At 35.9% G+C, this 15,795-nt stretch overlaps 1 protein-coding gene across 1 annotated transcript; it reads right to left on the bottom strand.

Moving 5' to 3' along the window:
* Positions 1-583: 583 nt before the first annotated feature.
* On the bottom strand, positions 584-5,122 carry LOC110457793 (cadherin-related family member 5-like). The gene is made up of 3 exons (XM_021509194.1): positions 4,776-5,122; positions 2,545-2,599; positions 584-1,810 (listed from the first exon to the last, which is right to left on the bottom strand). The coding sequence occupies exons 1-3, from the start codon at positions 4,782-4,784 to the stop codon at positions 1,233-1,235; spliced, it is 642 nt and encodes a 213-aa protein (XP_021364869.1). The 5' UTR covers positions 4,785-5,122; the 3' UTR covers positions 584-1,232.
* Positions 5,123-15,795: the final 10,673 nt, after the last annotated feature.

Below are 15,795 nucleotides of genomic sequence, written 5' to 3'. Positions count from 1 at the left end.
TGAAAGCTTAATTTGCACACAATGGTAAGAACATTAAAGAGATTGACCACCAAAGGTAGAAAGAAGGTCTGGATACTTACATCCAGTATATCACAGTAACATCAGCAATTAATCGGTCAAATCCTACATCCTAAGTCGAATCCAACACCGTCAATACCCCTCTCATTTCTGATAACTATTCGAAGCCCATTGCTTCCAAGCTTTTAAGTTGTAAGGAAACACTACAGCAGACGAATTTAAATGACCTTAGACTAGCTCCTCCCTCAGCGTTTCTCTCGCTGTACGTCGTCATATAACTTTGGTCCGACTAGACTAGTAGTAACTGGAGATCTGGATATNCTTAGTATCGAGAGACTCGTACTATAGACTGGAATGATGTAAATGTCATGAAACTGATGGATTCTTCATCACGTGATTGTTCTACATCCTGATACAACTATGGTCCAGCTGGACACGTGATAACTGATGACCTCAATATACTCCATGACACAAAGCTACGAAAAGATTACACTTTTAGGTACTCTTTGTAACTTGATTTGTAACAGTCCACATAAAAAAATATCATGCAATGAACTACATATCAGACATATTTTGTTTTATTAAACACATGAAGAAACCAACATATCAATTAGGTTTGCATCGTATATGGTAGTTCTATATGAAAATATATAAGTAACATTTTCTTATTTTATCGTTTTAAGTCTTTTGGACGGATTTATGACATAACATATATAAATAGAGCTAACGTGTACATCACCAATCTGGCGTGTACACACGAGTCAAAGGTACAATATACTCATCACTACCAAAGCATTTTGTTTTAAATATATATAATATCACAGGACAATATAATATACACATTTGTCTCATATTTCTCCTTTTGTGACCTCCTTAAGAAAATAACTTAAAATAAGCATGTTTGCCTTCGATATAAAACATAATATTGCATAAGACATTGACGGAACGGACAAAAATACGAATCAGTTCACGAAACACACGTGCATATCACAATCATTGATTATTCAATAATGAGAATGTACTTGTTGTAGACGTCAGTACGAACCACGGATACCTTGCTAACCACATTGTTATCAGAATAGCATGTCATTAACCTTGTAAACACAAACATCAACGGGTAGATTATCAAAAACCATTCTTCATAATATTTCGATTTGCAATGTACTCTTCGTGAATCTGGACCAACATTGTCCCAATGTAGGTATTTATAGGATCTATCCAATATAAAGTAAAGCGAGGACTGAAATGATGATGCTGTTGAGGAAGAGCCCCCCTCCGAATTTAAAAGCACCATTATCAAGTGAGGGAATGCCTGAATCTGACGTCGATGAAGTGGTGTTCGTTGAATCGGTCGCCGTTGAATTACCAGTAATTACAGTTGACGTTGGAATGGTATTTGTTCCGACGGATGGCACTGGAGTGCTAGTTGTTCCGACGGATGGCACTGGAGTGCTAGTTGTACCGACGGATGGCACTGGAGTGCTAGTTATTCCGACGGATGGCACTGGAGTGCTAGTTATTCCGACGGATGGCACTGAAACGCTAGTTGTTCCGACAGATGGCACTGAAGTGCTAGTTGTTCCGACGGATGGCACTGGAGTGCTAGTTGTACCGACGGATGGCACTGAAGTGCTAGTTGTTCCCACGGATGGCACTGGAGTGCTAGTTGTTCCGACGGATGGCACTGGAGTGCTAGTTGTTCCAACGGATGGCACTGGAGTGCTAGTTGTACCGACGGATGGCACTGAAGTGGTACTCGACATAGCTACGATTGGCACTATTACGTAAAACACTATAAAGTATATAAATAAATTGTTAAAGTATAAAATATATATTTTGTCGTTGAAGATGTAATTATTACATTAAAAGCAATTTGAATTAAGTCATAAAATCAAAATTATACAGTAATTAAGAAAAATCACCAATGCACAAAACAACGAGATTTGCTTGACGTTTAGAACCGATGATGTCATTCCGCTGGCGTGAACAGTGACAAACAGTATTTGCTTTGTATATCACGTCATCTTTATAGATATATAACAATTCTTTGTTCACACGTAGTGAATGATATATTTCTATTCTTTAACTAAATACAACAGGATGACAAATACTATGCGATATTTATTTTAAAGCGCAATGTGGCAAACATTTAGTTAGATTAACATAGGTCTATTTACAGTATGTATGGATCTATTTTATCTGCCTAAAGACTATTTACATTCGTTTTATTCCATTTCAAAACGATTTTCAAAAAAGATTTCAAATTATAGATATCAAAATAAGAATTAAAATGCAGACATCAAAAATATTAATAACTTATTTATATCACTTGTAGATAAAGAATATAAGTACAAATTCATAAATATATATACATGTAAATTAATTACAAGGTATTTAATTTATATGTATAACAATGATTAACATTGGATAGGAGAATGCATGTGTTGAGATATTGATCACACTGCGGTCTTATTGCGCAGGTATCATAAATAAATGCATTAACTCATGCCAAAATGAATGACTCACCTGTTACATACAATAGGAAATGTACACGCACGCCAGACTGTTTGCAATTTGCCATCTGTAAAAAAAATGAACAGAAAAGAAGATTTCAGAAAAAAAGGATGTAATAAATTAAGAACGGAATCGAAGCTAATAATATAATATAAGACGAACATAAAAAAGGAAAGACAACATGAAAACACATGACACCGAAGGAAAGGACGACAGAGACTGTCATCGCTCATCCTTGTTTTATAATGATGTAGATAGGGTTGTTGATTATATTTGTGTCTATGTTTTTATTTGTAAACTGATCAACAGTAACGATGATTCAATATTATATATATGTGTATGCGTTTATTTATAAACTGATAAACAGTAACGATGATTCAATATTATATATGTGTGTATGTCTTTATTTGTAAACTGATCAACAGTAACGATGATTCAATATTATATATGTGTGTATGTGTTTATATAAATGTGTCCATGTTTTTATTTGTAAACTGATCAACAGTAACGATGATTCAATATTATATATATGTGTATGCGTTTATTTATAAACTGATAAACAGTAATGATGATTCAATATTATATATGTGTGTATGTCTTTATTTATAAACTGATAAAAAGTAACGATGATTCAATATTATATATGTGTGTATGTCTTTATTTGTAAACTGATAAACAGCAACGATGTTACAATATAATCCTGTTCAGATCGTAGATACCAAAGGAAATTGCGCAACAGGCCAAGCTTATGAACGCCCTCTCATTACAAATATAAACAGTGTACAACATATCATCTTGTAGTAAAGATAGACGGTCGTAGGAAAAATGATATTTATCATTGTGTAACTCTGTAATTGACAATGGCTTTGAATTACCATAGGTAAGTAGTATAACACATAAGAAGACAAAAATATCGGCCAACTGGTTATTTATTAGGTGGAGGCCAGCAAGGATTGATCGTCTATACACAAACACACAGCAGACAGATCAATCATATCCCCTCGTCCACACGCCTACGACTGTATGCTGTTACCTTGTCAACGTTCAAAGAAGGAAAGTTACCTCGAAACCGGAACTAACAAAATAACTTTTATTGCAACGCAGGTAAACAGTAGCCGACATGGAGTATTGGTTTGTTAAACGCAAATGAGTTAAAATGCCAGTTTACAGGTAGATTTATCACCTCGAATCGACCATCAACCTAGTTTGTATTGTATTTCGTTACTGTCAGGAACAGGATAATATGAGCTTGTAAAACACGGTTCAGTATCTAAGCAACCGGTGACGTCTTCATGCAACTGTGTGCCACCTACTTGAAACGGTGATTGATTTGGGGTTAAAAACATATTCCTAGTACAAAAATCCAATGATTCAGTCATACATTGTTTTATTATCTACAATAAAGAAAATTATCATATTTCTGAAAACTTGAAAAAACGAAACATACATGTCCGTAGATCAAAACGATTACACAAGATGCTGTACAAAAATAACCATACCTCGGCACACGTTTTTTTATTTTATTTGAAAAAAAACCCTGAAAAAAACACATAAGTTTAGTTGTTTTTTTTAATCTTATGAAACCGGATGCGCCTGTTCCACGACGGTGGGAATAACACTCGATCTATATTCTTTATGTTATTATTTATTTTCTGGATCATTTTATTTCCTTTGTCCGCTTTATTATGTACAGATCTTCGTAAATTTATTGAGTCGATTTATAGTTGTAAATAAAGAGTTGAAAATAAAGCAAACGCTTTTTACATAGGTTTTTGTTTTTCTCTATCTGTTATGCAAGAGCATGCGGTTGCATCTGAGTACACTATAAACATTATGACTTCAGAAATGTACCTGCAAAAAAAACGATAGATTTAGGACGTAAACAAATAGTTGCTAGATACAATGATAAACTATTTCTTAATGATTTTGGATATATTTATATTATAAAGAAATATCTACGCCGGATTAATATAAACTCTGTAAAGCTTTTATTTACTCTGATTTTACTTTTTCCGACGCGCATTATTACTTACACGGTTTTTTTTATAATGTGCTGTAACGCGCATGGTCAAACTCGGAACTAAGATTCGAAATTTATAAAAAAAAAACAAAAAAAAACAGAAATTGATGACACACGAAACCAGAAGAAAGCAGCATGATTCCCAAAGTGTACTTTGAAACTAAGGAGAGACATGCTTTGTCATACATAATGGTTAAAGTATATTAGTCTAAAAATTTCTTACCTTCAGCATTAGGTTTCGACAGACTAATGATAATTTGTGTTGCCCGTTGGGTAAATTTAATTGACTGAGTTGTGAAGTAGAATGCCGTTTATATAATGTTCATCCCTTTCGTCGTAAACGTTGTACCGCCTCCGCTCCTATTGGTTTGTTTAAGGATACACCTTAACTACATAACAAAACATATGCAAAGATACTGCGCATGCGTAGTCGTCTACCATTCAAATGTGTCACTTCAGTTGATGATAGAAAGAGAAATATTGTTATACCTTCCAAAATCATAAATATGTCACAGCAGCTTTATTAGATCGCATTTTCCCATATATTTCACTTGACAACATGAGTGTGCACTTGTGAGGCAGATTTCACTATGTTGTGTCAATGCATATTGATAAGGTACATGTACGTGCAGCTGAATTGTGATAAACAGGAACTATGTTACAAACAGACGTTTGCACACACATACGAACAATAGTTTTCGCTGAACTAACCACACAGTTAAAAATGTATTATCATCATACCTACTTTCGTGCACATCAACACATATTTGTAAAACTTGAAACAGATTATTAGACAGAAATGGATTGCCAACAAAAATTAGCCCATAAGACATAAAGGTCTATTTTAAAAATAGCGACAACAATGTGTATCAGTATAGCATTACAATACATGGAACAATTCGTACAGTCCGTACCCCAAATCAAACTCAAAATAACACATAAAGACCTGAAGCAAATTGCAAGATACGGAAATTTGGATACAGCTGAAAAAAGTTTAATATTAGAAAACGTTGCTTCATTTTGATAAAAGTGCATGCGCTTACTGTATTCAAATACCCTTCGAAAAAGAAATGCGCACAGGAGATTTATATATATTTGTCCTTTCCACATTCTTTTTAAACATGTCCTAGTTTTACGTGTTTGTTGAAGTCATTAAGATTTATCAGAATTAATTTTAACCTAAACAAAAATTCACTTCCTGGTTGACAGTAAGTAAACTGAGCATTGCAACTGATCAATGTACACATCAATTAACGGCTTATTCATTTTCATTAACACTTCGGACTACATTTTTAGCACTTAATGCATATTAATCTCGCGAAAAGGGACGAATTAAAATGTTCCTGCATTCTCAGTACATAAACTTACTGTTTGTGAAATATATTTTTTTGTAAAAGTATAGTCAACAATTCTGGATTAAATCTAACAGAAAAACAAGATGTTTAATAATTCATATTCTTAATATTATCAAATATCCATTAACCATTCATAACAAATTAAACGTGAATACTAATTTTCGCAAAGACCTGAATAAATACCTTATTAAGACTGTTGTGGTTTATGTAAAACATTTTAAATACACTCATATTATCTGGAAGGATAAATATGATTATCTAAATCCTCTTATGTTGCAACCATTTTGCTATGAATTAACAAAATCAAAACCGTACAAACATAGACCACTGCGATATTCAGGGTCACCGGGGAATGAAACCTCCCAGAAATGCGTTGAATAAAGAAAGACATTTGTTGACCTACAACGACTGTAAAGAACAGGTAAAAGAGGGAAACAATTATTATTGCTACAATGGATGCAGCATATACAAGTCGGTCACATCTGTGTTCTAGAGGACTTCCTGACGTAGAAATTTCGATAGTGATACAGTGTATATCAGATGGAAGTAAAAGTACCTCTATATATTTGACCGTATTTAAGTCGCAGGCGGAAACGCTATTAATTTCGCCTAGATGATGAGTTTATCTTTGCGATGTAGGTCTTGTAGGAGTAGTCCTGTGAAAGACAGGTATCATACTTAGTGACGAACAAGAAATGTAGTTTTTAGAATGGTTCCCTGTTGTTCTTGTGGCAGCTCGGGATATACATTCGGAGGACATCAGTGGCGTGGTTTGCTTTCCCTCTCATGAGATTGATAGGAAAACGGCAAGTGAGCTTTCCATCGAACTTAATTCCTCAGTTATTCGGCCTTCTGAAACCTCCAACGGTGTTGCATCCAGGGGTCACATATAAAACGTTGATTATTGTCTCTTGCAAATGATATGTATTTCTTCATTTGTTTCAAAGATAAATTAATTTATCCCTCTTTTCCATTTCTGCACTTTTTCGATGTCGGCCTGTACAATCATAGTGTCGCTTTCAGTTCTGATGCTCAGATTGTGCATGCATTCAGCATATCGGTAAGGAAACTTGAGATTCAGATAATGCTTGTATTCAATGTGTGTAGCCTCGTTTGAATGTAGACCCATCGAATACCACATAAAGAAAGTTCATTTCACAGATTAGTTATAGCTCGTTAGGGTGGTATTTTAAATAAAATCAAAGGCAATGAAACTTATTTAGATATGCATGCTGTTTTGCCATATTTGATGGTTAACAACAAACAGAACATGGCCGAGATGCTTCAAAAATACCGAAATGGTAATGCAAACCTATCTTTTAAGTACTGTAGAGACAGAACAAAACTGCCTTATTGTCTGAAATAAAACAAAACGGTTAGAGAACTACTGTTGTGAAAACACTCCATGGCTAATCAATCATTTTTGAGGTAGTACTGGGTTTTATCCACCGTTAATTCGCTATGTGTGGGTATCGTCTGTATCATTACATTAATGGGCTATTGAACAGTTTACCGTGTATTCGGTATATACTTGTTCCCTGGACATGAAAATGAAATATCTGATAATATATGTTTGTAGAAATCGACAATATACGACAAACTTGAGACTATACATGATTATGTTCAATCTGAAGTGCTCTTTTGCTGTTCGTAAACCGGTAATAAAAGTGGTCAACACCGAGCCTGTATTGAGCCATTAATACCACCTAGTCATAAAATACTGTCGAATATTTCCTGGAATCATAAAGAAAGTAAAGAAACAGTATTTTTGTAATCTCTTTACAAAGTTATCTCGGTGTTTTTTTGGAAACGGATGTTCATTTAGACAAAGCGAAAGCATGTACTTGTGAGATATACTACTAAATTATTAGAAATAAGATTCATCAGTTTGGTATGAATGATAATGGCTAAGTTTGTTTTGAACAGAAACTGAACACTGATTATACTAAAATAATCTTAAGGAAGACACACATGTTTGTTATTTATGGCCTCTCTAGGAACAGGTCATATTCTATTTTGTATCCCGTTTTACAATTGCCAGTTGATTCCTATAACATATAAATGAATAATGAACTTAAGACACAGCTTACTTTGTTATTGTGATTGCGACTAAACATGGGCCTGTAGTAACAAACATCTTACGAGTCGTCTAAAGTGCCCCCTCGAATCCGCAATTCGGGGGATAACTTCCTTTACGTTTGTTTACGGGACATTGACAAAACAATGGACCTGCTGTCTACATGTGTATCGTAAAATGCGACCTTGTAGGGTCCCCTCTAGATTCAACGGTTTTTTTCAGGGTCGTTTACTAAATAATTAATGGTCTGCTGCCCCACTACACCACTTTGTATCTGTCTCATTCTCTCTCTCTCTATTTTTCCTGTCGTCAGTCTTATTGACCTACATTCTCTTTACTGCGGTATCTACATTGGCACCCGTTCTTATATAACCCCGGCGGTATCTCCATAGGCTGAACCCGGCGGTATCTCTATAGGCACTTTATGACCCTAGCTGTTGCGAGCTCGTTAAACTACAAACAAACAAACAGCCTGTCTGACGATTTTATCATAAATATCTTAAGATATGTGCGATTTCTAAATCAAACATAGGTGTGATGCAGTTAGGTTCACCCTGTATATTACTCAATATTTTACGAAAGTTGTCGCTGATTTGTTGATGAAAGTAACACTCACGTGATTGCGCCTTTACATTTTGGTAATAGATACAGTATGCCAAAATATATTGCACTGCATCATACAGGTGTTCGTCCCTCTAGAACATATCGGCGATCCTAGGGACCGAAAAGTTCGAAATCCAAATATTCTAAGCTACAATATATCGGACTACAGGCATGTTGTTCTGTTGTTCGCCTGAGAAGCCTACAAACACAAAAGGCCCGGGCATGTTATATGCTTCATCCTCAAAAAATAAACAACCAGGTGCGTTCTCAGTTCGTATTTTTAGGGATAGAGGGCGTATCAGTTCCCAAAGGTTGATTGTACTTAAAGCTGGACTAACAGTCCCCGATGTTGACTGTAACCTGGTAGCTGGACTACCAGTCCCCAAGGTTGATTGTACTTAAAGCTGGACTACTAGTCCCCGATGTCGGCCGTAACATTGTTGCTGGACTGTCAGTCCCCGAGGTTGGCCGTAACCTTGTAGCTGGACTATCAGTCTCCGATGTCGGCCTTAAGATTGTTGCTGGACTATCAGTCCCCGAGGTTGGTTGTAACCTTGTAGCTGGACTACCAGTCCCCGAGGTCGGCCGTAACATTGTTGCTGGACTGTCAGTCCCCGAGGTAGGCTTTAACATTGTTGCTGGACTGTCAGACCCCGATGTCGGCCGTAACCTTGTAGCTGGACTATCAGTCTCCGATGTCGGTCTTAACATTGTTGCTGCACTACCAGTCCCCGAGGTCGGCCGTAACATTGTTGCTGGACTACCAGTCCCCGAGGTCGGCCGTAACCTTGTAGCTGGACTATCAGTCTCCGATGTCGGCCTTAACATTGTTGCTGGACTGTCAGTCCCCGAGGTCGGCCGTAACATTGTAGCTGGACTACCAGTCCCCGATGTCGGTCTTAACATTGTTGCTAGACTGTCAGTCCCCGATGTCGGTCTTAGCATTGTTGCTTGACTACCAGTCCCCGAGGTCGGCCGTAACCTTGTAGCTGGACTATCAGTCTCCGATGTCGGTCTTAACATTGTTGCTTGACTACCAGTCCCTTATGTCGGCCGTAACATTGTTGCTGGACTGTCAGTCCCCGATGTCGGCCGTAACCTTGTAGCTGGACTATCAGTCTCCGATGTCGGTCTTAACATTGTTGCTGGACTACCAGTCCCCGAGGTCGGCCGTAACATTGTTGCTGGACTACCAGTCCCCGAGGTCGGTCGTAACATTGTTGCTAGACTGTCAGTCCCCAATGTCGGCCGTAACACTGTTGCTTGACTACCAGTCCCCGAGGTCGGCCGTAACCTTGTAGATGGACTACTAGTCCCCGATGTTGGCTGTAACCTGGTAGCTAGAATGGAAAAGTAATGATAAAACATATATATTATGTATATGTATATTGATATATGCATGCCATTATTATTTTTTGATAATTGTCGTCAAAAACTAGATTTTACAAAAAAAAATGCAGTTAAAATGATGCTGGTGGACAGCACATAGTACAATTATGTGCTGGTATCATTCCACACAGCAGAGTCATGTGTACAGTATACAGAGAACAATGGAAAAAGAAGTGATCACAATCCTCAACAGGAGAACCACATAAGCAGACAGGGGTATCAATTAGGTGATATTCAAATAGATCTGAATTCAGGTTAATGGCACTGTTTCTAACTTGACAAAAGGTAATATTAAATTTTCTATCACCATTGTATTTAAAAATATCAGTACATTGGGGTTGAGAATCCATTTCATCTGAGTGTAAACAATCTCTTTTTATAGCTCCAATGGATGTCATTGTGGGATACAGGCAAGTTGGATGTGAGTGATAATGTCTAATAGGTTATCGCTGCTTAATGCAACGCATTGTATACGAACAAGATGAAGCATATATTTTCAAAATTAATCTAGAGGGGTTAGAATAAATTAGCCTACATTTGGGGTGTCGTTGTCAGATCCTGCTGTAAAGAAGGCGAATATAATAAACACCGTTATGTCTCTGGAGTAATAAAATATTCAAACATTTAAAACAAATCCATCCCAATATAGTGAAAGGTCACGAGAAGTCATACCGCTTACCACTGACCCCATTCAAATTGACACGTACGTTACAGTATGAAATATGATGCTATTATTCTCACACAGGGCCTCCTGGACAGAGGTACGATGTTAGGATGCGCCGTCAAGGAGACTAATAAATAACATTGTATAATAGTGTTAGAAAATGTTTCGAGGATGGGCAGCTGTGATCCAAACTACTGAGTTACAATAATATTACTATAATAAATTAGATATAGCGTTTTGTCGTGATTGGAGGAAATTTAAGTAAAATTTACAGTAAAATAATTCTATTTGAAGTTTTATGACGTTCGTAAATACCAACGTTGCCATTAGTGTGTAAGAGTTTCATAACAACAATTGTAAAAGGTTGTCTACCTAAATCCAGGATGCTTGTTTACACAAATGTCTTTAACAATGTACATAAAAATTCTTTCATTTGGATTTTTAGCAGATATCGGAAAAACAAAAAGCAAAATAATAACCACTTTGTCTTAACTTTATTTTTTTTAACAAAGGCGTGATTTTGATATAAACACATTGTGCGTTTTCGGATCCTTTCTAACACAGCATTAGATTTTTTATCAATATTGCTAAAACTTTTCGGGTCATTATTGAAGTCTGAATTTCCGCCATCTTATATTATAATTACCTATTGTTATGTTCATCCTAGCAACACAGACAACACGGAGTCTGGCCATGCATTACGTTAGTGGATAAGAAACGAATGATGTATTACTTATATTATGACATGATATTGTATTTCCAGTACATTATGATGTATACATGTAACTTAAATTATAACATGATATTGTATTTCTAGTGCCCTACTGTATATACATGTAACTTAACTTAAAAAAAAAAAAAAAAAAAAAAAAAAAACGAATCCCATATTATTGTCAACATTAATGTGTGTAAAGTTTAGGGATCAAACACAATTAGGATTGTACTTACTTTATTTTCACTCACTCCCTCACTCAATCTTTAAGTCAATCATTTACTCATTATCTCAACAACTCTTACTGTCATCACTCATTTACAGTCCTACTCACCATTGTCTTACTCGCTCATTCTCTTGCTCTTTCTTTCACTCACCCATCTCATTTGCTCACTCATTCTAGTATACTTTATATACGATTGATATATATAGATTTCATTTCTCTTTCACTCATCCATTTTTTGACTCATTTATTCACTCTCTTACTCACTCAACTCTTTCTCTCCTTCTCTCCCTCACTCCCTCCCTCATTTACCGCCTCACCTCCTACCTCATTCATTCATTCTTAAACTAAATATATATCTCTTTTGTTCATGCACTCACCACTCTTTCTATCATTTATTCACTTTCTCAAACTCATATACCCACTTCTCCCCTAAATGACCACAGCCGTCGATGGGCCGTTAAACATAAACAAACAAACAAACAAATGCCCACTTCTACTCTAACTCATTACTTCGCCATCTTCCACCAACCACTCTCGTTTTGTTGTATATACATCAAGTAGATGTATATTCAAACCATGAACCATGGGAAAAAAAATTCTGAAACAACCCGCTTCAGTTTTCTTCTGTGGATTTTTTATACTTTACCCTATGCATTAAGAGCTGGGTTATTAAAGGCGGTGTGTTATCCACTGTGTCATTCAGCGAACTGACTGTGTGCATATTGTGTTGGTTTGTATGTTTGATCTATAAACACAAGGAAAACGGTTGATATTTCGTTCATAATGTCAAATATCGAGAATGTTAAGTGCTGTATACGGTAGTAAATAGATAACAATACTTTTTCGAAGGATATTTTCAGGCAAGTTCTGAATTTGTGTTCAAAACATTAATTAGTCAAATTACTTATGAATAAAGTGTAGATTAGTCCCACAGAAAAAGTCTAGAAATCAAATGTTTTTCCGATATATGTTGGAAATCCTATAATGCACAGTACTGTAGAGCCAGTGTAGCGGAGGAGACACACTGTTGTCCCGCTAGTCCGAGGTTACCTGTACATACAGGCAAACATCAAGCCATGTCAACTAGTAAACTCATCTGCGACACGTTACCGGGCTGTAAATATATTTAAAACATATTTAAACAAACAGTATTACAGCGGTAAAATATACACCACTGTCATGCTGACAAAACCACAGTTCCAATTCAAAATCGTAGAAAAAAATAACAAAAAATAAATACAATTTATTGTTTTGATATGCGTTCACAAGAACCTGGCGACGCATCACGAATATTTGTACCTGGTTGTTACAATATTTCCAATTCATTTATTTCGAAAAAAAACACATTAACAGCAACGTTTGTTTTACATTAAGCAACCATTTTGAAAGTTACGACATGCTTACCTCCTTTCATTTTGAATTATTACAAAAATATAAGATATTCAAAATCCTTTTTTTCATATTAGCTGTCTCGAGGGAGTATATCCCTGACTAAAACAAACAGAATACAAACTATAATTCAAATTTACGCTTAAGGTCTAATCAGGTTAACGGTGCTACATACGTAGAGGTTCCCCACCGAGTGATATATGGTTATCCTGTTTATCATCTATATACTTCTTTATACCACCTACCGGCAGCATGATATATGAATGCATTATCATCGGTTGTAAGTATGAGAATCCGCAAGAAGTAGTTGAGAATGACCTCTGAGACAACTTCAGAACGGATTGTTCCATTTCCGAGCACTTGGGAACGTATTTTCTCAGAAAATGAACGTCCACTTACGCCAGGTGAAGTCCTAAACCGGAAAAAGTGTTCTTCGTAAGAATACGGAGTCCTCCATACACAACTCAATAAAAATTACGAAATTACATTGTGAGGGTAACAGTACCAGCCATTTGCTGGGTTTTTTTATTTATATAGTTAAAAGACATTTGCGTAAACAAGCATCATTGTATCTATGTAGGAATGACAACCTTTCACAATTGTTTGTGATGAGCCTCTTAAACACTAATTGTTATTTACGTTTGTCACCGACTTGGAAATACATAATGTCTGTGCTCGATCGGGTAAACAATTGTTATTCTTGGAAATACATAATGTCTGTGCTCGATCGGGTGAACAATTGTTATACTTGGAAATACATAATGTCTCTGCTCGATCGGGTAAACAATTGTTATACTTTGAAATACATAATGTCTGTTTCCGTTCGGGTAAACAATTGTTATACTTGGAGATACATAATGTCTGTGCTCGATCGGGTAAACAATTGCTATACTTGAAAATATATAATGTCTGTGCTCGATCGGGTAAACAATTGTTGTACTTGGAAATACATAATGGCTGTGCTCGATCGGGTAAACAATTGCTATACTTGAAAATACATAATGTCTGTGCTCGATCGGGTGAACAATTGTTATACTTGGAAATACATAATGTATGTGCTCGATAAGGCAAACAATTGTTATACTTCGAAATACATAATGTCTGTGCTCGATCGGGTGAACAATTGTTATACTTGGAAATACATAATGTATGTGCTCGATAAGGCAAACAATTGTTATACTTCGAAATACATAATGTCTGTGCTCGATCGGGTGAACAATTGTTATACTTGGAAATACATAATGTCTCTGCTCGATCGGGTAAACAATTGTTATACTTGAAAATACAGAATGTCTGTGCTCGATCTGGTAAACAATTGTTATACTTGGAAATACAGAATGTCTGTGCTCAATCGGGTAAACAATTGTTATACTTGGAAATTCATAATGTCTGTGCTCGATCGGGTAAACATTTGTTATACTTGGAAATACATAATGTCTGTTCTCGATCGGGTAAACAATTGTTATACTTGGAGATACATAATGTCTGTGCTCGATCGGGCAAACAATTGTTATACTTGGAAATACATAATGATTGTGCTCGATCGGGTAAATAATTGTTATACTTGGAAATACATAATGTCTGTCCTCGATCGGGTAAACAATTGTTATACTTGGAGATACATAATATCTGTGCTCGATCGGGTAAACAATTGTTATGCTTGGAAATACATAATGTCTGTGCTCGATCGGGGAAACAATTGTTATACTTGGAAATACATAATGGCTGTGCTCGATCGGGTAAACAATTGTTATGCTTGGAAATACATAATGTCTGTGCTCGATCGGGTGAACAATTGTTATACTTGGAAATACATAATATCTGTGCACGATCGGGTAAACAATTGTTATACTTTGAAATACATAATGATTGTGCTCGATCGGGTAAATAATTGTTATACTTGGAAATACATAATGTCTGTTTCCGTTCGGGTAAACAATTGTTATACTTGGAGATACATAATGTCTGTGCTCGATCGGGTAAACATTTGTTATACTTGGAAATACATAATGTCTGTCCTCGATCGGGTAAACAATTGTTATACTTGAGAATACATAATGTCTGTGCTCGATCGGGTAATCAATTGTTATACTTGGAAATACATAATATCTGTGCACGATCGGGTAAACAATTGTTATACTTGGAGATACATAATGTCTGTGCTCGATCGGGTAATCAATTGTTATACTTGGAAATACATAATATCTGTGCACGATCGGGTAAACAATTGTTATACTTTGAAATACATAATGATTGTGCTCGATCGGGTAAATAATTTTTATACTTGGAAATACATAATGTCTGTGCTCGATCGGGTGAACAATTGTTATACTTGGAAATACATAATGTCTGTCCTCGATCGGGTAAACAATTGTTATACTTGAAAATACAGAATGTCTGTGCTCGATCGGGTAAACAATTGCTATACTTGAAAATATATAATGTCTGTGCTCGATCGGGTAAACAATTGTTGTACTTGGAAATACATAATGGCTGTGCTCGATCGGGTAAACAATTGTTATGCTTGGAAATACATAATGTCTGTGCTCGATCGGGTAAACAATTGCTATACTTGGAAATACATAATTTCTGTTTCCGTTCGGGTAAACAATTGTTATACTTGGAAATACATAATATCTGTGCTCGATCGGGTAAACAATTGTTATACTTGGAAATGCATAATGTCTGTGCTCGATCGGGTAAACAATTGTTATACTTGGAAATACATAATGTCTGTTTCTGTTCGGGTAAACAATTGTTATACTTGGAAATACATAATGTCTGTTTCCGTTCGGGTAAACAATTGCTGTGAACTATGACTTTACCAT

Source organism: Mizuhopecten yessoensis, unplaced genomic scaffold (genome assembly GCF_002113885.1).
Source record: "Mizuhopecten yessoensis strain PY_sf001 unplaced genomic scaffold, ASM211388v2 scaffold9311, whole genome shotgun sequence".
In the NCBI taxonomy this organism is placed as follows: Eukaryota; Metazoa; Mollusca; class Bivalvia; order Pectinida; family Pectinidae; genus Mizuhopecten; species Mizuhopecten yessoensis.
The sequence above is the reverse complement of the archived record's forward strand: the minus strand, read 5'-3'. Positions and strand labels throughout refer to the sequence as shown.

Coding starts and splice junctions, on each gene's coding strand:
- LOC110457793 (XM_021509194.1), bottom strand. Junction 1,811..2,544: donor TTTCCTATTGTATGTAACAG/GTGAGTCATTCA, acceptor TATACTTTATAG/TGTTTTACGTAATAGTGCCA.